This window comes from Platalea leucorodia, assembly GCF_965183815.1.
Source record: "Platalea leucorodia genome assembly, chromosome: 9".
Lineage (NCBI taxonomy): Eukaryota > Metazoa > Chordata > Aves > Pelecaniformes > Threskiornithidae > Platalea > Platalea leucorodia.
The window spans coordinates 47,888,963-47,910,140 of record NC_138831.1 but is presented as its reverse complement, the minus strand read 5'-3'; the positions used below and the strand labels follow the sequence as shown (position 1 = coordinate 47,910,140).

The 21,178-nt window shown below is 51.5% G+C and overlaps 1 protein-coding gene across 1 annotated transcript in view; it reads left to right on the top strand.

Moving 5' to 3' along the window:
- Positions 1 to 11,547: 11,547 nt before the first annotated feature.
- The window catches only part of ADAMTS17 (ADAM metallopeptidase with thrombospondin type 1 motif 17), a gene marked incomplete at both ends in the record, with an annotated part of 193,757 nt that continues 184,126 nt past the window's right edge, over positions 11,548 to 21,178 (top strand). Inside the window, 2 exons of the mRNA XM_082321440.1 lie at positions 11,548 to 11,617; positions 12,317 to 12,678. Of these exons, the coding sequence (XP_082177566.1) occupies positions 11,548 to 11,617; positions 12,317 to 12,678 (432 nt within the window). The remainder of the gene's footprint in view (positions 11,618 to 12,316; positions 12,679 to 21,178) is intronic.

Below are 21,178 nucleotides of genomic sequence, written 5' to 3'. Positions count from 1 at the left end.
CCTGGACGCAGTTCTGCCTTTGCCTCTGCCCAAACTGGGTGTGTATCTCTTGAGGGATATCCCTGCGAAAGCAGTCCCTCCCCTTTCAAGCCAGAAACTTCACTTTCAGCAAGCAGTCTGCCTCCTGCCCTCCGCGCTGTTCAAAATCTCAGCAAAGCTTGGGTTGCTGATGCTAAAGCCTGCGATCCCAGGCCAAACTTACCAGGAGGAGGCAAATGACGAGCTGTGGTTCTCACAACCACCTTAGCGTGCGAGTGCGCGAGAGGGCTGCCGAGCCAGAGGAGAAAAGGGAGCAGAAACTGGAGCGAAATGGCTGGGGCAACACAGCAACAGTTTAAACACAGAACTGACATCACCAAGAATCACAAAGTGAAGCAAGGCAAGGAGGAAAAAAGCCCCAGGAGAATAAGGAGGAGGAAAAAGACGGTAATACTGGGGATCAGCCCTTTCCAAGCAGCAGAAGCCAGCTTCGTCTGGACTCTGAGATGAACTCTGTAGCCAGGACAACTCCTTTTCCCCGAGCACCAGCGGCTTCAGGTTGAGCCCAGCCGATGAGTTCCCAAGGCAGGAGCAAAGGCAGCAGGATCTGGGAAACACTCCTTCAGAAAGTTCCCAGTATGTGAGTGAGGAGATAGGGAGGGACTCAGCTGGGGCTGGGCCAGGGTGGCCACAAGTGGAGGCCAGCAGACCTGCAGCTGTGGCAATGACCCCGTGGTTCACCTCCAGTGGCTGGGCAAGCCTGACTCCCTCTTGAATCTCAGCGTTGCTTTTGTGCTTTTCCTGGCTGACTGAGACTCCCCGAGAGTCCTAGAGGAGCTCCTAGAAGATTTGTGTGTTCACTTTCCACAACGAAGAGCGGAAGAAAGCTGCTAAAAGGCCTTTCTAGTGCTGGCACGTATGGGTAACTTTCTTGGTTATGCCATGGGCTGCATACAATGCGGAAGTCCTAGTATTTCAGGAGAAGAATCTGTGGGAAGCAGGAGCTAAATCTTATCAGGTTGTGCTAAATCTTATCAGGCTATACAAATCCTACCTAGTTCCTTTGCTATTTTAAAGGAGGAATTATTCAGCAACCAAAGAATGTTTCATACATTTCCCTATTGGAAGGGGCAGTGAGGTCAGATAGCAGTTGTATGTTTGGAGCTTTTTTTTCCCCTTTGAATCCTTTGGATCCTGCAAGGATGGCACTTGAGCAGAGAAGAGGATGCTGCAGCCATACCCCTTTTTGCCTGAAGTGAGGACTACCGTATAACCCATACTATACTGCAAGGCACGCACAGCATTTATTGAACTTGGAAATTGCCCCCCACATCCACTTCTGTGCTGCAGTTTCCCCTCCTGCCCCCAGTTGTGATTCTGCTCTGACATAAAATCCAAGCAAGAGAGAAGCTGGGATGCCTACCCTTCCCCTGCCCCGGCACACATGGCTGACACGAGGGAAATTGTAAACCAGCACCGCCACAGCTCTACGCTGTGGATTGCAAATACGGCTGCTCCATCTCCTGTGGGCAATGATTTTTTTTTTTTTTTTTAACATTTAGGGACTTCCCAAAGCCAACGTCAGAGCTTAGCCATGGCTTGTGAGGTTAGTCCCGCATCCTGACGGACGCAGGGTCCCAGCAGCTCCACGAGGCAGTGGAGCTGCCAGCCTGCAGCTGAGCATCCTCGTGCTGGGCCACGGAAGGGCCACGCTCCTTTCACTGAATGTTAGTGAGAGGAAGACAAATTCCTGCTCTGTAACAGTGTTGAGAAGAGAGAAACCTCTAAGTTTCTCCATTTTATACATCAGAGAGGATTTTACTGCCTGCCGAGCGAATGGACGCTCCTCTGTCCTGTTGCACGATAGAACCGTAGGTGCCAGCGCAAAATGCGCAGCAAATGGTGCTGTTGGTCTCCGGGCCAAGGCAGCCGGCACCGGGCACGGAGGGAATCTCACGTACGGGATGTAAGTATGTCTCGGGCCTTCCCCCCGGTTCTAGCTGACAGCTGCCTTCGGAAAGCCCGGAGCGGCACTGCTGGGCTGTACGTGCAGTGATGAGAAAGCTCAAATACTTTATGCCATCAAAAATGCGTGTATTGGTTACCTGGTTATTGCTGCGAGGGCCCACGAGGTGGCAATAGCAGGACACTGCTCCCGTGTAGCATTTTTGTCCATCTTTTTGCCCTTTAAAACAAAGAGATCCCATTGAAGATTGGGGTGCAAAAGTGTTTCTTTCAACTGGTACTTGCCACTCGGTCGGTCTCTAACTGTGAAACAAGTGGTAAAAAAGCACTACAAGTTTTACTGAGAGCGAGTGTTTGGTACCAGTCCAGAGGACCGGTGTGTCGGTGTCCCAAGGGCTGGCATCTACCGGGGTGTCACCAGCGACCCTTTCCCCGGAGGAGCAGCACTCTGCTGCTGGCTCCCCTGGTACCAGAGCTGTACCTGGTGTATCTGGGTAAGAAAGGATGTTACAGCTTCTCTGACTCTGCTTTACTGCTTGTACTTCTTCGTATTGTCTAGTTAAACTATGAATTTGTCAAACCACCGAGTCTGCAGCTGCTAGTAAGTGAAGCCCCCTTCTCATCTAGATCTTTAATGTCTGTCATGCAAATAAGGATGATGAAACTCTCAGAATAATGAGGGTTTCACTGCCATTCCACCATAGGAGACAGACTCTCCACCCCAAGGGTATGAGGTGTTTTGCACCATTGCCGACAATAAAGCAAAGCTCTAAGGGCAGCAGGGTTTGGGCCAGGCTCACTGTGTGCATGTGCAAGGGAGGGAGCAGTGGGACATCACCTCCCAAACACAAAAGGAGATGGAGACTGAGGAGCAGCCGCATCTCCAACAGGGGCTGAGCATTATGGCCAGAGCAACCCAGGGATTTGGGAATGCCAAGCAGTGGCTTTGTATAAGAGAATAAACTGTGACCGTGCACGGGGAGAGCACCCTGCCCCACGCACTAACCCCAGCTGTGCTCAGGTGCCGTTATCAAGGCAGGACGGGAGCTCCCTGCGGACGGCCTGTGCCCAGAACATGGTCCATCACTATACTGCTGAGTAGGTCAACCAGAGAGAGGGGGAACACCTGCGGTCATGGGCTGAGGGCTGTGAACAGCCCGCCTTGCATCACCTGGCAACATCCCCTCCCAACAATTTTTACAAAGGCAGAAGGATTAATTAATTGGGTACTGGAAAAGACGAGGTACGAGGCAAGCTGCTCAGTGAAAGGGGGCTACCTCACCCTGACAGGTACGATATGCAGGGGCACAGACTGAGCTTTGGGTTTTGTGCTCCAAGGACATTGCCCTAAAACACCTCCAAAACCACCACAGCGCGCTGGCAGGAGGCACCACTGAAGAGTGCTCCCTATAGAAAGCTGTTCCCAAATTTCTTTAATGCAAATAAGTAGTGGTCACTGCAGCCCCAGGTTGAAGCACTCATTAAGCAGTGTGAAATGTTGGACAAACTGGGCTTTTTATAAATGCAGAGCAGAGAGACAAACAATTAAGACCAAAATCTAGCAGTTGTAGGAGTTTTCCCCCCAAGGACTTCTCAGGGCGTAGCTGGGGGCAGAGCGCTTACCTCCTCCCTTAGTGCTGCTGTGGCTGGTTCCTGCCGGGAGCAAGTTTTGGGCTTGGGCTCAGTGACAGGTATGCTGAGGAACTCAGCAGCTCCATAGCTGTGAAAACCCCCGGCTGAAACGGCCCACTGAGCCAAGCAAACAGCCTGCGCACTCCCACGCTCCCCTCGAGTGTCAGCAGGAAAAAGGGATCTGTTGGTCTAAACGAGCTTTTTTAATCCCATTCGGCACAACCCTCGTGATCAGGCTGCGCTCAGCTATGACTGTGTAGAGAGCTGGGAACTGATGTGCTCTGATAGCGGGATGAAGTGTTGCCTTGAGCTCTCTCCATGCATGGCTGTGGATGAACGGGAGGCGCTCGGAAGCTGTAGACTGTGGGTGGCAGCCTCCGTGGTTCCCATCTGACCCCAGCTCTTCTCTAGGTTTCTCTTTCAGAGCCAGGAGGCAGCTGGATTTGACTTGACTGTCCCAGCAGAGACTGCAGCTTCGAGGCTGCCTGCCTGGCACTCGCTGTGCGTGGGGTTTGCCGTGGGCTGGTACCCAGCTGCTGGCGCAGTTTCCTCCATCACAGCTCACAGACGGTGCCGGTGGGAGTCCTCGCGCCAGCAGGTTAACTGAAACGCATCTCCTCTCATTCCTCGTGGGTGTCCAGCCCAGAAAGCCTGAAAGCAGGCAGTTATAAGAGTCCTAGAGTGACGCTAATATTTTGCTTTTATGAACAAATACTTGCAACCAAGCCAAAGTCAATTGCCAGCTCTGTTGGGAGAGAGGATCTAGCATCAGAGGAGGATCCTGATTCTGTTCTTGGTTCAGTGTACGATCTTGCAAATAATGACAATATTGGCCCCAAATGGACTGAGATGAGGTATTGGTGGCTGGTGTTGATTAAAGAGCAGGATGCGTTTCAGACTCCAGAAGGGTTGCTCCCTCCAGACCTCGCGCTGGCCCTCCATCTGGCCGGTTCTTACCTAGTGACTCCGAGCAGACTTTGCTGACGTGGGCAGTCGGGTTTCCTTGCTGGCTGTGGAGGAAAAGGCAGCCCTTGCTGTCGTTTAGAAGAGTGTGACTTGCATAAACTCTGTCAAAGTGCGCCGCATTACAGATGTGGCCATGCAACGGTCACAGCACATCCTGCCTGTCCTGCTCCTTTCTCCCCTGACAACAAAGACGCTTTTGCTGTTTCAGGTCAGCTCAAAAGCCCAAAATATGGGGCTCTTTCCCCAAGTAGGTGCTCCAAGTGACTCCTAGGCTAGACAACTAACATAGATATGCAACATCAGTTGACCAAACGTCCCAGTTTGCATCTCCGGGCTGTGGAGCTCATACTAAAGGCTGTGGGACGGCATGTGCTGGAGGCTGAGTGCCCACAGCTCCCTCCCTGCTGAGGGTGTTTGTCCCCCTGGGACAGCGCTGAGGAATTGGTGACGGGGAGGGAGTGCGAAGACTGAGCAGTGCAGAGGGGGGAACTGCAGAGCAGCCAAGTCTGGGGTGAAGGCTAGCAAGACTGGATTGTTAATTTTTAAAAGCTCCGGGCAGCCAGAGCTTTTGGGCTGTGAACTCTGCACTGCTGCTGACAGTGGCGTTACAGTAATGCTTCTGCACAGCTCTGCACGCAAAATGGGAGCAACCAGGAAAATTTGCACGAACTCAGGTAAAGGATTGGTCCTGTGGGGGAAAGTGAGTCTGAATGCTGTTGCATTGTTGATCCTATCACTGCTCATGGATAAAAGGTGGAGGTTTTTCATTGATGAATTTGTGTAAAAATTAGTTAAAGTGGTTTAAGAAACTTTGAGAGCAGCTTGAGTATGATACAAAAGAAGGGTTAGGCAACAGAAGTCCAGAGCAACGATAACCTGAGCACATGGGCTTGGGGCTGTTTGACTTCCACAAGAGAACAGGGTGTTTTGCAGGCCCAGGCTGGGGAGCAGTGGGGCTGGGGGACCTCGGGACACAGTCCTTCCTCAGCTCCGTGCCACCATCCAGTCATGCGTGTGCTTGGAGGACAGCCCTTTCCACCTTGGCGCGTCCTCCTGCTCGTGGCCCTGCAGCTCCAGTGGGCTGCGAGGAGGGGCACCCCAGCCCTGCAGTGCCTGCTTGTGGGCCCCCCTCTCCAGGGACGGGAAAGTGCCTTGCTGGCTGGAGGAGAGCAGGCTCCTGTGCCGTGACCCACCTCGGAGACCCCGCCGCAGCGCTTGACGAGGGCCCCTGACCCCCGGTAATCCCTGCTCGTGGGGATATTGAGTTTTCCGTTTGCTTTGCAAGTGTAATTGGCCAAGACGCTGTGAAGGGAGGAGAGAGTGCTCAAGGGAGAGGTGTTAAAGAAATAGGAAAACATTATTAAGAGTGTTTTAAGTCGGCAGTTTCCCTTATTAGTACTTTCATGATGGAAGGAAGCCACTTTAGGTCTGTGCAGTTGCACTGGGCCACCATGTCCAGGCCCTTGTAGACATCCACGCAGAAGGCTGTGCTGTTTTGTGCATCCCCTCGGCATCACCTCTCTCTCTCTTCCAAGCCGCGCACTGGCGCCTTGGCTTACAAATCTCCTCTGGCTTCTTGCGCCCTGCTGCAAGGAATATGCAGAGAAGGAGAAGTCTTATATGAAATATTCGGTTTGGTGGGGGTGATCCTCGTCCAAAGCAGGTGTTGGATACAAAAGGAGATGTTTGAGAGGAGAAGGGGAACAGCAGATGTGGGATATGACTGGCTGAAGGACAGCGCCAGGGAAAGAGGGAGGTGGTGCCTGCGTGAAGGGCTCTGCTGTCGTCCACTCCAAGCATTCAGAAAATCTACCTCCACACCAAAAAAGAAATCAACGGCATTGTTTTTGTGAGAAAGGATTATTTTAAACAATCCTATGGTTGGGAACCTCTTCATCTGCTCCTGGGCAATAAGCCTCTAGGATTCTCGCAGCTCACATTTCCCAGCCTGTCATGGGGTCAAACATGAAGTGATGGAGTTAAATGAGAAATCTGTCTCATGATTGCAAGAGCCAAGGCCTGGAGAGGAAAAACCCAAACAAACCATAAAACAGCACAAAAGAAAGTGCCAGCTATTCCCAGGTTCCTGATAACATCATCAGAGGTGGCAACACTGGACTTCATAAAAAGCCTCGATGAACTTTAGGGTCAGCCTCAAACAATGACAGCTCTTTCCTTTGTCCATTTGTTCCCGCATGCCTGGGGAGTGACGTGTGGCTGATTATTATTGCCCGGGTGATGGCTATCTATGCGCGGCTCTCAGATACCAAACAGCCCCCGGACTAGCCTTGTCTGTGTTTAAAAATCCCAGCATGGTCTGGATGGAGGTGGTGGTACACTCTCATTTCCGATCTCTCTACACAAAGCGCTGCCTGCACTGGAGGGAGCGGATTCTGCCAGCACCTTGCAGCTGTGTTACTCAACTGGGAGCATGTTCTTTTATATTCCTGGCTTTTCTCACCCACGGTGGCATGCGTGCGATGTCATTTTCTGCTCCCGACAGTGTCGCACCCTGATCCCTCCAAACATCTGCACCAAGGTAGCAAGATACCCTGGGAGGATTCGTGCGGACAGTAGTGGCACCGCTGCGGGGATGTAGCCGGATCTCCACTCTCATGGGGGCAGGTGTGAAGCAACCTGGAATTTTCAGGAGTCCATTCCTCAGCCCCTACCCCACAGGAATATTTTTCTTCTCTTTTCTCTGTATTCCATGGAAATAGGATGTTTTTCCCCATTGCAGCTGGGTGAAGCTGTGAGGCCCCTGGAGACAGGCGGAGGGGAAGTGTTTGGAGGGAAGATCTCCAGGGAAAACCTCCTGCAATGCACTTGCTGTTTGTGAGACAGATGCATCTCAACCAAAGCAAACTCCCTCTGACAAAAGGGAACCCTTATCAGCCCGTGAACAAAGCTTCCTGCTAGGGGAAAGAAAGGGATAGGTCTCCCGCCATGGACTTACTTACCTTAACTGAAGCAGGCTGCGTGCTCCCGTGAGGACCCGGGTGCTGGCTCGGCTCTGTCCCTGGACACCTCCAGTATCACAGTCACTTTTCTTTTTGCTCCTTATCCCCAGGAACTCAGGAACAGGCTGTCCATTTTCAGCCAGGCTTGACAGAGATGTCCCAAAGGGAGTTTTTCTCTCGCAGGCTTGGGAGAATCCAGGCTGCTGGAAGGAAAAAACCTCTTAAGTGCCTCTTAAGTGCTGCCTCAATGGTACTAGACAGTGGAGACTCCACATAGAATCATAGAATCATTTAGGTTGGAAAAGACCTTTAAGATCATCGAGTCCAACATGAAGAAGCACAGCCTTAAACACCCTCTATCCAGGTAAGAAGCTTTAATCAAACCTCTGGCTCACTGTGAAAAGCTGATCTGTAGGAAACCCACTGCTGGCACCTATAGAACTACTTGTATTTATTTGGTTGATAGTTTTAAATGGCAAAAGAGCTTTTCTTGGTCCCTACTTGTCATTTAAACTGTCTCTGGCTTCTTTGTGGGGGCATTTGCAGAGCTACCAGCAGCACCCGCCAGGTCTGCGCCCAGCCAGCCTGGCCAGACTCTGCAGGGTTGGGGCAGGCGCAGCCTGCAGCGGGGAAGGAAATCCCCGCTGCCCACCGACCGCAGCGAGGCGAGGAGCTGCGGGGAGAGCGGGGAAGGCATCGCAGTGTCCCGGGCAGGAGAGCATCACCCACTTAGGACCAGGACAGGAAGGGTTTGGAGAGGGGTGGCTGGAGAGAAGGGAGAAGGCTGAGTAATGGCCAAGTTAACCCTTCCCATGCTGGCATTTTCCAGGCGGCGAGCCAAATGACTGCTCGGGAAGATGTATATAACACATGTCTGCAGTCTCCAAAGGGTTATTAACTGTGCAATAATGGCCATGAAACTTGGCTTCCTCGACGTACATTTAAAATTGCAAAAAAATAAAACACGAGTTTCAGAGGGGGTGAGGGCTTGTTTCCTAGAAACTGCGGGGCCAAATCCACTCTCTGTGATCGTGAGAGGAGGAGAAACACCACCACCGCCCCCCGGGCTGGGGGCAGGGGAGAAACACAACCACCACAACAGGACCACAGCCCCCTCCTGCCACACGCGTTATCCTTATCAGTAACAATTTCAAGACATTTCTGAAAAGCCCATGGTGTTAAATTAATAAAGAAAGTCTGCGTCTCACTGGAGCTTTGGGATTTGGATTCAGTAAAAACACTGCTGCTCCTAAGACAGTTTCCTCTTTTGTTGTGTGGGTACCTCTGCGGGGACTCGTCCCTTGCTCCTGGCTCCAGCCCTTGCCAACACCAAGGCCTGCCTGTGATGTTGCCCCTGTTGTGGGGCGTTGCAGCCTCTTGGGCTCCTGCCCAGATGCTCTGCAACTCTGCGATGCTCAGCAGGAACCAGCCCTACCCCAACGCAGTCTGTGCCGGCCAGCCCAGCCACTGACAGAGTCCTTCCATGCAGTAAGTTACAGACTTCTCTTTATTAGTGCCCCTCTTCCCCCACACTATTAAATTTATTCTTTCTCTGTATTGTTATTATTTTTTTGGCAGAGGACTTTGGAAGGTGGGAGAAAGGATCTACTAAAAAGTTAAGCAAATCTAAGACCCCTCGTCAAGCCCTTTTGAGGGAAGAGATGAGGCACCAGCTTCCGTCCCTTAGCAAATGAAGATGGCTGGTGGTCTGGGTTTAAACATGACTCTTCGGGTCTCAGGCCAGATTTGGCAGCTCACAAATCAAACTGCCTCTTGGTTCTCAGGAGTGGAGGATTGCCACGGGTGGAAGAGCTGTGGGAGAGCCCCTGCCCAGAGCTGCTCTGCCAGCCGGGGCCCTGGCCTTGGAGGGAGGCACTGAAATTGTTGGTTCACAACAGGTCAGGAGAGAAATTCAGGCTCTGAGGTTTTGTTTAAACCGTGTTACATCATTACACTATTGACATACAGCAAGGCAGTCCCAAACTGAGTTTTTGTCTCACTTGGATGGGTTCTGAGCCAGTCCTTTTGCTTTGGTAACTTCTTGTTAGAGAGCAGACTGAGCCTTGAAAGAGACAGGAAAACAAAGAGCTATTAAATCTCACCTGATCTCATGTTAAGAAAGTGAATTTGAGCCACGGGTCTTGGCTTCGCTCAGATTTTGCCTGCTGGGAGCTGGTTGCAGGTCCTCAGTTTCACTCTTGCTGCTGACCGCTGGTAACGTCCTCCAAGTGCCACCGCACTGGAGAGACGAGGAGCTTCCCCAGGACTGCAGCAGGAGGTGGGACGTCTGCGTGCGCTCGTGCCCGTACGGTGCTGCAGAGGCCCTGCGCAGGGGAGGTCTTGCCGAGGCGTTACACCAGCCCGCCGTGTGCCGCAGGGTGTCCCTCGATGCCCGGGAAGAACACGGCCGGCAGGGTGAAAGGCTGGAGGCAGCTCTCGGATTCCAGCTCTCAGACAGCCTCTCCACTTGTCACAGGAGCAGATCTCAAAGAAAACATGGTTCTTGTTGCCTGTCCAGTGCCTGAAAGAGAGAAAATGGTGTTAACCCGCTCACGTCTCTTACCAGTCCTTTTCCTAGATTCAAGCGGCCCTTGTCTTAGCACTACCCCGCTTGCCTGCCCTCGCAGGGACCAGCATCCAAATCTCATTCCCCTTGCTTGCGACTCAAAGCCGTTACCACTGTCAGTACAACTCTGGACAATTCTTGTGTAAGAGCTGCACTGCGATCTGCCAGAGTCATTCGCACTCTTTTATGGGTCTTCCTTTGAATTCTTCTACAATTTCAGGAACAAAGTTGCAGATTTTTGCAGAGGTTTAAACTCTAGGACACTGCTCTGCGGGGCCACAGCACTTTAAAGCTGCTAACACGTTGGGTCTTTACTGCTTTCCACCACTCATCCATGCCAGGAGCACAGGACCCGATCCAAAGCCCACCGAACGCAGCGGAAATCTTTCTACACTTGGAAATCACCCTACTGCTTTCAGCAGCCCCTGGACCAAGCTGACTTCTCCTGACCCCTGGGCAGCCGAGGACACGCAGGAGGTGGCCCAGCCATCAGGTAGGAGGGAGCTCTTGTGGCTGCAGGATCTCAGTGAAAATGGGAATTGGTTGCACCTGGGCGGGGGTGGGAGCGTCCCCCGCACATGGGGTGGCAAGGGAAAGGGAGCTGGCAGGTAGCTTCCTCTTCTTCTTCCTCACCCAAACAGCCCTCTTAACTAGCTTGAGCAACCTGTCCTCCCAGATTTAGTGTCCCCCTCTTGTCCATCACTGTAAAAATCAATTTTTATATCTCCTGAGCTTTATGAACTTGTTTCTTGTTTTCATCCATCTGATGAATGCTTCCAGGAGCATGTAAGATCATTGCCTAAAATCTTTGTGCGCTCATATATTGCAACCTCATTTTTTCATGGTTTTCTTAGTCCTGGTACCAAGACTTCAGACGGTGGCGGAAAAGGCTGCAGGAAATGAAGGAACGGGCGAATTTTGCAAGCGACCTTCCGCAGCAGTGCCTACATTCTTTTAGTAACGAAGAAAAGGATGTGCAGAAAACGTGAGGGAGCAGACCGCCAGTTGGCTGCATTTAGTCCGACCTCCCGTGCCTCTCGCTGGGGTGTTTCCGACGGCTCCACGGGCACCGAACCGGTTGCGGGTCTCGGAGAACCGGTTGCGGGTCTCGGGGAACCGGTTGCGGAGATGCCCCCCCCCCCCCCCCCGCGATCCCGGGGGGCCCCGGCTCCGGCGGGGCAGGAGAGGGCGCCCCCTGCCGGCCGCCCCCCACCCACGTGCGCCCCTCCCCGCGCAGCCCGGCCCTCCGCCCAACCCTTTCAACTCGCAGCCAATGGAGGGGCGAGGGGCGTGGCCCGGCGGGCGCCCGCACCAATGGGAGCGCGGGGCCGCGGGGAGGGGCGTGGCCGGGCGCCCACCACGCCGGGGCCGTCGGCGGCGCTGATTACTTTTTCCGAGGGCGGGGAGGGCTCACTCGGGCCCGGGCTCCCGCCGCCGCCGCCGCCTCCGCTCCGCGCTGGGCCCCGCCGCTGCCATAAAATGTTTGACGGCTGCCTCCTGCCTCTCGTCTTTCCCTGCCTGCTGCTTTGGGGACTGGACGCCGGCACAGGTAGCGCTTTCCCTCCCCTGGCTCCCCGCCGCCGGCAGCCCCCGTCCCCGGCGGCGCTGACAGCCCTCGCCGCGGGTCGTGGCGGGGCGGGCGGTGGGCGCCGGGCCCCGGGCGGCAGCATGCGGGCGCAGACCGCAGGGCATGCCCCGGATCCCCTGCGTGGCCGCGGTCCCAGTCTGCAGGATGAATCGCTCCAGGCTTTTGTATTTTCTTTTCCTGTCCTGTCGCTGCTGCTGCTGTAACGTTTCATGTGGAAAGCTGCTGACTGTCCTTGGCTGCGGCTTCGGCTTGCTCTGCTTTTCCCCTTCTCCCTGCAGATTTTTATTGGGGTTGGTGAAATGCGATGCTTGTGTCTGAGCTATATATTTTTTTTAATGATACAAGTAGCTTTAGCATTCGCTTTATTCCTCTCTTCCCTGCACATTTTTGTCTCTAATGTATGTGTGTATATATATAGGGAGAGAAATAAATCCCTTTCCTCCGCTGGCCCCATTGTCTCCGCAGCCTGTTCACAATTTCCAGTGCATGAGTATCTGCGCTGAAACCCGAGCGCGGGGCTGTCCTCGCCCCGGCCGGACGGGGCCTCCCCGTGGGGAGGGGGGGGGCCGGCGGGGCACGGAGCCCCCGGCCGCCCGGTCGGGCCGCGGGACCGGCCCGCGGGGGTGCGAGCGGCTCAGCCTCTCTCCTTCTCGTCTGCAGCTGGCGGAGCGGAGCTGGAAGTGGTGATCCCGGAGCGAGTGGCGCTGGAGAAGATCCACCTGCTGCCGCCCGCCCTGCGAGGGGATCGCGGCGGCCCCCGGCGCCGGCGGGCGCTGCCGCGGCAGCGGGCGGCGGCGGAGGCCCTGCTGCTCCGCCTGCCCGCCGCCGGCGCCGAGCTCTACCTGCACCTCCGCCGCGACCTGCGCTTCCTCGCCCGGGGCTTCGTGGTGGAGCAGCGGCGCGGGGAGGCGCGGCGGGCGCCCAGCCCCCGGCGGCCCCCGGAGGAGCGGCTCTGCTTCTACACGGGACACGTGCTGAACCGCAGCGACTCCTTCGCCTCCCTCAGCACCTGCGCCGGGCTGGTACTGCCACCCCGACCCGCCTCCCCTCAGCGCGGGCCGCCTCCCCGACCGCCCTCCCCGGGCTTGCGGCGAGCCCCCTCCGCCGCCCCCGCGGGGCTTTTCCTGTCAGCCCCGGCCCCGGGAGCTGCCCGACCCGCCCCGCTCCCAGCCCGGCGGAGGCGGGAAGCGGCCGTCGGGCCCTGCCCGCCCCTCACCTCAGCGCGGTGCGCCTCCCGCCCGCTCCCCCGCCGTGCTGCCCGTCCCCTCGCCTCGCCGGGCCCTGCCCAGCGTCTCCGGTGTCCCCCGTGAAGACTTTCCTGTCAGCCCCGGCCGCCCGCCCTGGGAGCTGCCCCCGGCCGCCCTGACCCGCGGAGGCGGGAAGGGGCCGTCGGGCCGTGCCCGCGCCTCACCTCACCTCAGCGCGGTTCACCTCCTGCCCGCTCCCGCGCTGTCCTGCCCGTCCCCTCGTCTCCCGGGTCCTGGCGAGCGTCGCCGCTGTCCCCCGGGTGGGTTTTCTGTCCATCCCGGCTCTCCGCTGTGGGAGCTGCCCCAGCCTCAGCCATGCCTGAGGGGCCGAGGGCCTCAGCCGCAGCCCGTCCGCTGTGGATGGGCGACAAGGCCTGAGGACGCTGTGGAGGAGCGTCCTGGCTGATGGACCCTCCTCTTGTCGCTTTACTCATGCCATTTGGCTGCTGGCTGGGTCCCAGCGGGGGGCTTGATCGCCTGCCTGCCCGGGTCCCTCTTTCAGCAGGGGTGCACGGCCTCGGCAGCACGGCCTGGGGCAGCGGGGCTCCTCAGGCCTTCAGCTGGCCCCTTCCCACCCGGCTCGTGCAACCGGTGTTGGCGTGTGAGGGCGTTCCGTGGGAGCTGTGGTGTACGGACACCTCCGGCGTGGTCTGAGGAACCATCCCGCCTGGGGATGCTTTTCCCACCTCAGGTGTCAGGATTTCTCTGCCTGAGGTTGCAGCATTTTCAGGTGGCTCCACAGGGCCTGGGATGTCCTCTGATAAGAAGAGGTGATCTTGCGTGGGACAGCCTTTGTGTTTCTCAGTGGTGAAGACTTACTTAGATGCTTAAGATGATGGCTAGCTTGTAATTATTGTTGAAAACTTGAAAGTACTTCGGAAAGCCACCGGGGCGTTAAGCATAGACTCCCAGTACGTAGTCTTAGGATGCGTGCTTAAATTCTCGGTACAGACCTGTTGATGGAGATTTCATCTTAAACTTTGTAGTGCGAAGCACTTCATGTGCTCTGCACTTGGGGCTTGGGCCTTCATCCCTGAACCATTTGAGGGCGCTGTGCCTCACGTTTAAAAAACAAACAAACAACAAAAAAAACCCCAGTGGCTCTGAGATGCTGCATATTTGAGTGGCACTGTAAATTGAGCTGTATGCCACCGAGATCTTAATCAGAGTTTAAAATGGATATCTTTAGTTCAAGCTTTAAATCACTAACAGCTCTATGCCTTTGTCACTAGGCATGTTTTGTTAATCCTGTTCATGAAGTGCTGGGCTTCCAAAGCTACCTACTCCAGCAGAGCTGAAAAGCACAAACAGGCAGAGAAGGAACCTTTTTAAAAAGAGGAATGTAGAGGAATGGAGGAGGGGGAGTGAAAAAGATTGGCGATATTCCCAGTAGAAAAGTTGGAAAAGAAACAAGACTAGTTAGTCTTTGTTCATTACTCTGCAAATATGAGCCACAATATTGCAATATCTGTTTGTATCATGTGAATTCTAAGCAACGACTAAATTGACATAACTGAGCTAGATGAACTTGGGATCAAAAAGTGATCAGTGTCAAAGCTGCTTGTTTGTGGCACCTCTTGGGGACCAAAGCCAATACCGCCACATGTGTAAGAGGCAGTGGTGGTAAAGCTCTGCTCGCCTTTGCCTGGGGATCTGGTCCTGGGAGTGCTGAGGGTGGTGCGGGCAGACGTGTTGAGAGAGGGGTGTTTCTGCATATTGGGATACTCCTTTCCTGTTAGAGGAATCTCTTCGTTTAGATAATCACCAGGAACGGGAAAAGGGGTCAAAGCAGATGCACGCTACGTATGAGCGAGTTAAGGGTTAGAACACCCTTGTGAACTAAAAACTAGAGAACAGAAAACTGAAGTGTCTTTAGCATGAACCTAAACTTAAGATGAACCTCATTAATTTTCAAATGATTTCATTAAATTGATCTACATCACCATGTAGATAGACCTTATTCTAGTTAACTGGACCTTTTGGCTTCTTAAGTCTGTTCTTAAACATGAAACATATCAGATTTTAGCCTGCTTTCAGTGTTTATGCAGCCTTTTGCAGTGGCCACACTACATCAGCATACCTGTAGTGAAAGCTATGCAATTTAGTGGTAAGATGTTTTCTGGGATTAGGGGAATTAAGAGTTTGCCTGAAAATGTCTAGGAAGTCTTGAATCTACCATGAGCAGAACTGAAATCAGGTGGCTCTAGAGGCCAAATCTTTTGCCTCTTAGTCCGGCAATTTAAAATACCAAGACATGCACTACAGTGGGTTTTGAATTTTCCAGTTGCTTCCTTAAGCCCTGTTTGCAGAGGAAAGAATAAGGCTTTGCCCTCATCAGCAGCACAGGACAAGGCCTGCACGCTGGGCTCGAAGGAAGACCTTGGTAGTGGAAACCTCGCAGCCTGTTTAGCCTGGCATTTGTCTCCTGAGCAGTGCTAATGCTGCAGTGGGAGATTTCCCGAAAACTCCAGTGTGGGAGTGCTCGTTGGACTCAAACTGGATGATCAGGACATCTCATTCAGAAAAGCTGGTTGCTAAGAAGTAGAATAGGTAATAATAGTGTATCCTGATCTCCAGCTGGCTCAGACTTTGTTGTAATCGTGTTCCTCAACCATGCTATAAATCACACAAAAAGTGATATAAAATGATCAGGGTGAGTGAAGTTCTAATAAAAAGAAAATCCTTGACACAGTGGCATGAAAACTGAGCTACAACCAGACTGAGCCATGGCTTCCTGGTAATGATACCAGATTCCCAGTGTAGCATCTAAGGTTGTGTGTTGGTTTTTAAACTCTGCTTGCGGATGCTGCTGTTAACCAGTATGCGGTCTGTTGTAGTTCCCTGCTACAGCTTGCAAGTGCATCGAGAAGGGTGGTCACAATCTGGTAGCTACCTTAGGCCATAACATGTTTAGGACTGGTGTACCTAAGGTCTCGTCTGCACAGCTAAAGTACCACATGTGAGGATGCTCCAACCCTACTGTCCCTCTTGGCAGCCTGGGAATTGCAGCAGAGACAAGAGGTACTATGTTCCTGAAAAGCACTTCAACTTGGCAGGGCTGTATTCCGTCTGGGGAATGCGGTTGTGTAAACACTTGGATTCTGACCACACCGCAGGACTGAACTGTCCTGTGCTGGGGAGACACAGGCAGGAGCAAAGTTCTGCAACTCATCTGATCAGCACTAGAAGACAGCAAGCGGTACAGGAAATTGCCTCTCTTTTGGAAAGTTCCAGGTCTGTAAGGCCACAGCGTGCGTTACCTTGAGTTGTGTAGCGGACTAAGGTCTCTGCTGTGAAGTCTGAGATCGGTTCCTAGATGACGTATGTTAGATCTCCCTCCAGCAAGAAAATTCCAGTTTTCTTGACGCATCTCAGAACTACTCATCCATTGCTTTCAGGTGCAATTTCACAGTTATGTTTTGACTGTTGCTCTCTGCATGCTGCCCTTACCCTCTCTAGCAAAGTCTGGCAGAGCAGTGTTACCTTCTGTAGAGCTTTTTTGATTGCAGCCTGGAGAGCACAGTAGAGGAGGCCCTTTCAGCACCGTATATTTGTGCTGTGATTGCAACAATGCTTTCTCTGAGTCCTAGCAAGGCTTATCAGTCCTGCAGACTCAAGGTAAGGAGATAGGCAGGGTCCTGTGCCCTTTGGGGAGACTTCTTCCCCACTTGCACATTGCAAAATGCTGCCTCAAGCTATCTGCAAAATGTGGGATTCCCAAACACTTTGTTTGATATATTAATTTTTTACTTTTTTTCCCTCATACTAGAGTCACTTTCACGTGCTGAATTGCTGGACTGCTATGCAGTCTGTTGGACTGCAATGTCAGTACCATACAGCTGGTGTAGGCTTTTAATATTTCTTGTACCTAAATTTTTGAAACAGTTACAGTTTTAAGAGGGTCACGGGTTCATGTTAAAACGAGCGTTAGGTTTTGACTTAGAAATGAACTTGAAAACTCCTGTCTGTCCAGGAACCTTACCTGAAAGCTGAAAATCACTGGGATGCATTTAGAGGCAGAGGTTTAACTCGAAATAACTTCTCTTTTTTGTTTTGAAATCTGGAATCTCTGACTTTGGGTTCAGGACTGCTCTTTGGCCTGTCTCTAGTTAAAGTGGAATGTCCTTAAGTGCGATAAGAGAAGAGGTTGTGGCTCCCTCCTGTTCAGGCTTGGTCATTTAACTTTTTCACACCAGATTTTCATCTCCTTTGAATTCAGCGAGACTCCTTGTGCAGACTGGATCAGTGGAAGTGGATGATGTGCATTACAAGGGCTCATGGAATGAGAACAGGGATGTTCCCGTTATAGGATGGAATAGAGTAATTGAAGCTACGCCCTAAGAAATACATACTGGAAGTTAGGAAACCTTAAACATTTTGCAGTATTGTCTCATACAATCAACACAGAAAAGAAAAGGGCTTCTTTTCTTCCAAGCTTCATGTACATTTACCTTCGTTAAACCTCATGCAACTCCTGGTGGACGGATCTTCCAGCCTGCTACAATACTTCTGAATGGTGGCTCCTTGTTTTGGTGTGCCCCTTGCACTTCCCAGTTTGGTACCATCCACAAATTTTGTGAGGGTGTAGATGTAGACAAGCTTTGGCGAGTATGGGCACAGAGAGATGGTAGAGCATCCCTCTGGGCTTTGTGTCAGCCAGGTGTTTCCTTTTTTCAGGAACACTGGGCAGAGATGCCGTAGGTCTGGCAGAGGTGGTAAGGGAAAATACCAATTATTATTATAAAGTCATGACTGTGCATTTGGGTACTAAACAAGCTTAAATGCCAGGAATGTATTTTCCAGTTAGCTGCAGTACCTGGGAAATTCTGCCCCTGCTATTGCCCACATTGCTGTTCCCTGATGATGTTGTGGGACCAGGTATGCTCTTTGGATGCATAGCTGCTTCTAGGGTCTCTGAACTCCCACTGATTTCCAGGTAGGTGTAAGTGCCTGCATAGGAACTGGATGTCTCAGTGTGGTTTTGGATCCAATATGGAAGGCCAGTCAGGGCAAAGAGAACTGAGTAGATTGGACTGCAGGCTCCAGGGAATGAGCAATAACTCGAAGGATTCCTAGTGAAATGGTAAATCATCTCTATCCTTGTGAAAAAGAGGGAGAAGAATACAGAAGGGGCCACAGTTTGTTGGTTTTAAGCCTGACTGGTTATAAAGGGGAGAGAGAGCAAGAAAGATGGGCACTTGCAGAGAGCACTTCCCCTGACAGTTCCTCCTGTTTCTTAGGTACTTTAGATTGGTGAATTGTCCCTTTGGAGGTGTTTGCCTTTCTTCATTGACTGTAGAGGGAGATGGTGCCTGTTTTCCAGCAGATGTCTGAAGCTCTTTGAGCTCAATCCCTGTCCAGCGATGGTGTTTTCCATGTGCAATGGGGCGTTGCTGCCCTTCAGGTGACTGCAAAAGCCTCTGCTGTTATGGGAAGCAGGGCAGTGCAGGCATGCTAGGATTATAAGATGATATGATTTCCCCTGAGGAAACCTTCAGCTCTGCTGGATTCTCTTGTCGGGGAGAGGAGCTGTCTGGCATTCATCCATAGCTGGTCCACGAGCTGAAAAGTTAAACCTCTTAAAATTACCGTGCTGGATTTCTTTGTGCTGGGATTCTTTTTCCCCTTCCACAGTGGACAAAAGGGAGAGCGTGTTGTGGTTTCCTTGTTTAGCAGACTCGGAGGCTGGGGCAGGCTGGAACAGAGGTGCAGTTAGATATTTTGGGGTATGATCTGCTCCCATAACTGAGTGTAAACCTGAATGACATTGGAGCAAGACCTAATTTAAAGCTCTAGTTTTAAATTTGCTTGAATTGCACTTGTAAACGATAACTTAAAGCCGAAGTGTGGTTAATAAGGACAGGACTAAAAGCTGTGTGAAGTTTATTAAACTGTATTTGGGTTGTTTTTTGTTCTTCACTTTAACTTCCTTTTAACTTTGAGGAAATGGTTAAACCAAGATTTACAGTGTAACAGTTGAGAAATTGAGAAGGGGTTGGAATTTGTCAGATGTTTAAAACTGTTCTCTTTTCAGCGTGTTCATGTGTATGTAACTAATGAACACTTAGGAGCAAAAGAAAAAGCTGTTAAAGATTCAGCATTTCACAGATCTCGTTCAAAGATGTTGTGAAAATAAAAAGGGCTGGAAAAACAGTGTAACTGTTGGAGAGTATTAACGTGTGGGAAGGTCCAGAACCATGTGCAGAGAACATTGAAGATTTGGATTCCTGTTCCGAGTTAGCCCTCGAGCTGTTGTAGCTCCACCGGTACTACCAGGGGACAGAGACAGAATAGTGCAGCCAGCGAAGCAGGACGATGTGATTACAAATGAGTGCCAGCACTACCAGTCCCGTTGTTACTGTCGTAAGTTCAGTGATATGGTGTGAGGACCTTCCTCCTTTCCCTGCTGTCATTTAGCCTGAGAAAAGCTCGAGTGGCAAGGAAGATAATGTGTAGAAGAAGAGTGAACTACTGGTGGTACATTGCTCGAGTGACCAATGTATATATAAAACTCTGGATAAGAGCGTGTGAGAATATTTTGGTGGTTTCGAGAACAGGGCCTTTTTTGCTAGTGAGCAATGTTGAGCTGACTTTAAGGAAATGAAATATCCTTAATATGAAAGATATAGCCACTGTTAAGCACAGTGGTGAGTGGGGCTGTAATGAAGTGTGGATTGTTTATTTTAATCAACTTGTCAGTTTGGTTGCTTGCCTTTTCGAGGGTGAAATCATTCCAGTCTTTCGTGTTAGCTGAGCTGCATGATTCTGTCAGCTAGATGGTCCTGTCATATTAACTGTAGAATCCAGGTGAGATTAATAATGCAGATGATGATGAACTTCTACTCCCCTCTGAATTCCTGGGCTCCTGATGACTCCTGTGTCTCAGGTGCTCTGCGATGGTGGGGCTGGGCAGCAGCTGCAAGCAGTACTGGGGTCTGGCACAGTGGCATTCCCTCTTCCTACGGGCTCTCACAGCGAAAGAAGGATGAGAGGGAGTATCCCAGCTTTTGATATGCATCTCCCCAGGCAAACGTGAATTGGCAGATCCGAAGCATTTTATTTAATTGGAATGATTTCCAGAGATGTGGGAAAAATAGCTCCGACAGTTATGTGGTCTTCTGTTTTACTTCTTTATCTTCAAAATCCAGCTTTCTGCTGTCCCTGAACATCACATAGACTAGAGAAGAAAAGCATAGAGTATCTGTCTAGTGCCGATGTCTGATATCTCGTGCTGAGATTAGCGCAGTAGAGTATCTGGTAGTTGGAGGATCTGAGGGAGGCAACATGAGGAATGCATTTCTTATGGAAAAAGCAAAATAATGACCAGAGTATTCAAGTTACCAGGTCCAAAAGATCTCATCTGGGCCAACAGGTTTGAGGACTCTTTAGAACCCAACTGGCAAGTTGGGGGAAAATTTTAACTCCCTAGGACTACTTTACAGGCCCGATCCTGCAAATCCTTCCTGCTTGAAACTCTGCTTGGCTTGTCAGATTAAACTTGAGATTGCTTCTTAACCTATTCCAGGGTGAAGATGCATGGCTCTTTCCCTCCATAGGTTTCACAATTCCAAAGCAAATGTGAAACATAAGTCCTTTCCAATGGTTTAAATTATTTTCACACTTGATGCCAGAAAGTTGGGATAATGTCGGGTGGTGATGAAACTGACTTCTTGCATATTTTTGGCACCAACAAAAATGGTTGGCAGTGTTTCAGGAGCTCTGGTGTGGCTTTTAGTACCATGGCACCAGATTTACAACCCTTCTTCTAAATAATTAAAACCTATATTAAAAAAGGGGGCTGGGGCTACCTCCCAGCTGGAAGGTTGGAACAAGGAGGGGAAGTAGTGGAGAGCATCATAAAGGAGGCTGGAAGTCGCTAGAGCTTTTGCTGTCTCTGAAACAATTCTGACAAAGCCCAACTTTAATTTAAATGAAGAGGCAGCCCTTTTGGAAACTCCAGGGCAGAGTGGGTCTTGTAAACTGGTATGCATTCTATAGGGCCAAGAAATAATGTCAATTTTTTTCTTTATAAATGGGAGCCCTTCTGGGAGGTGTCAAGGCATTTTATACTTAATTCGTGACCTTGCCCCAAGGGCAAGGTCTCTTTTGAAAGACCTCAAAAGAGGTATTGCTTGTCTCTTTTGAGACAGGGGACTAATTGTTAACGCTGTGCTTTCCAGCCATGGCAAATAGAGACACTAATTTTTATTATTTTATTTTTTTTTTTCCAACTACACTTTCAAAATTAGTGACCCTTTCTGAGAGATCTTGGTTT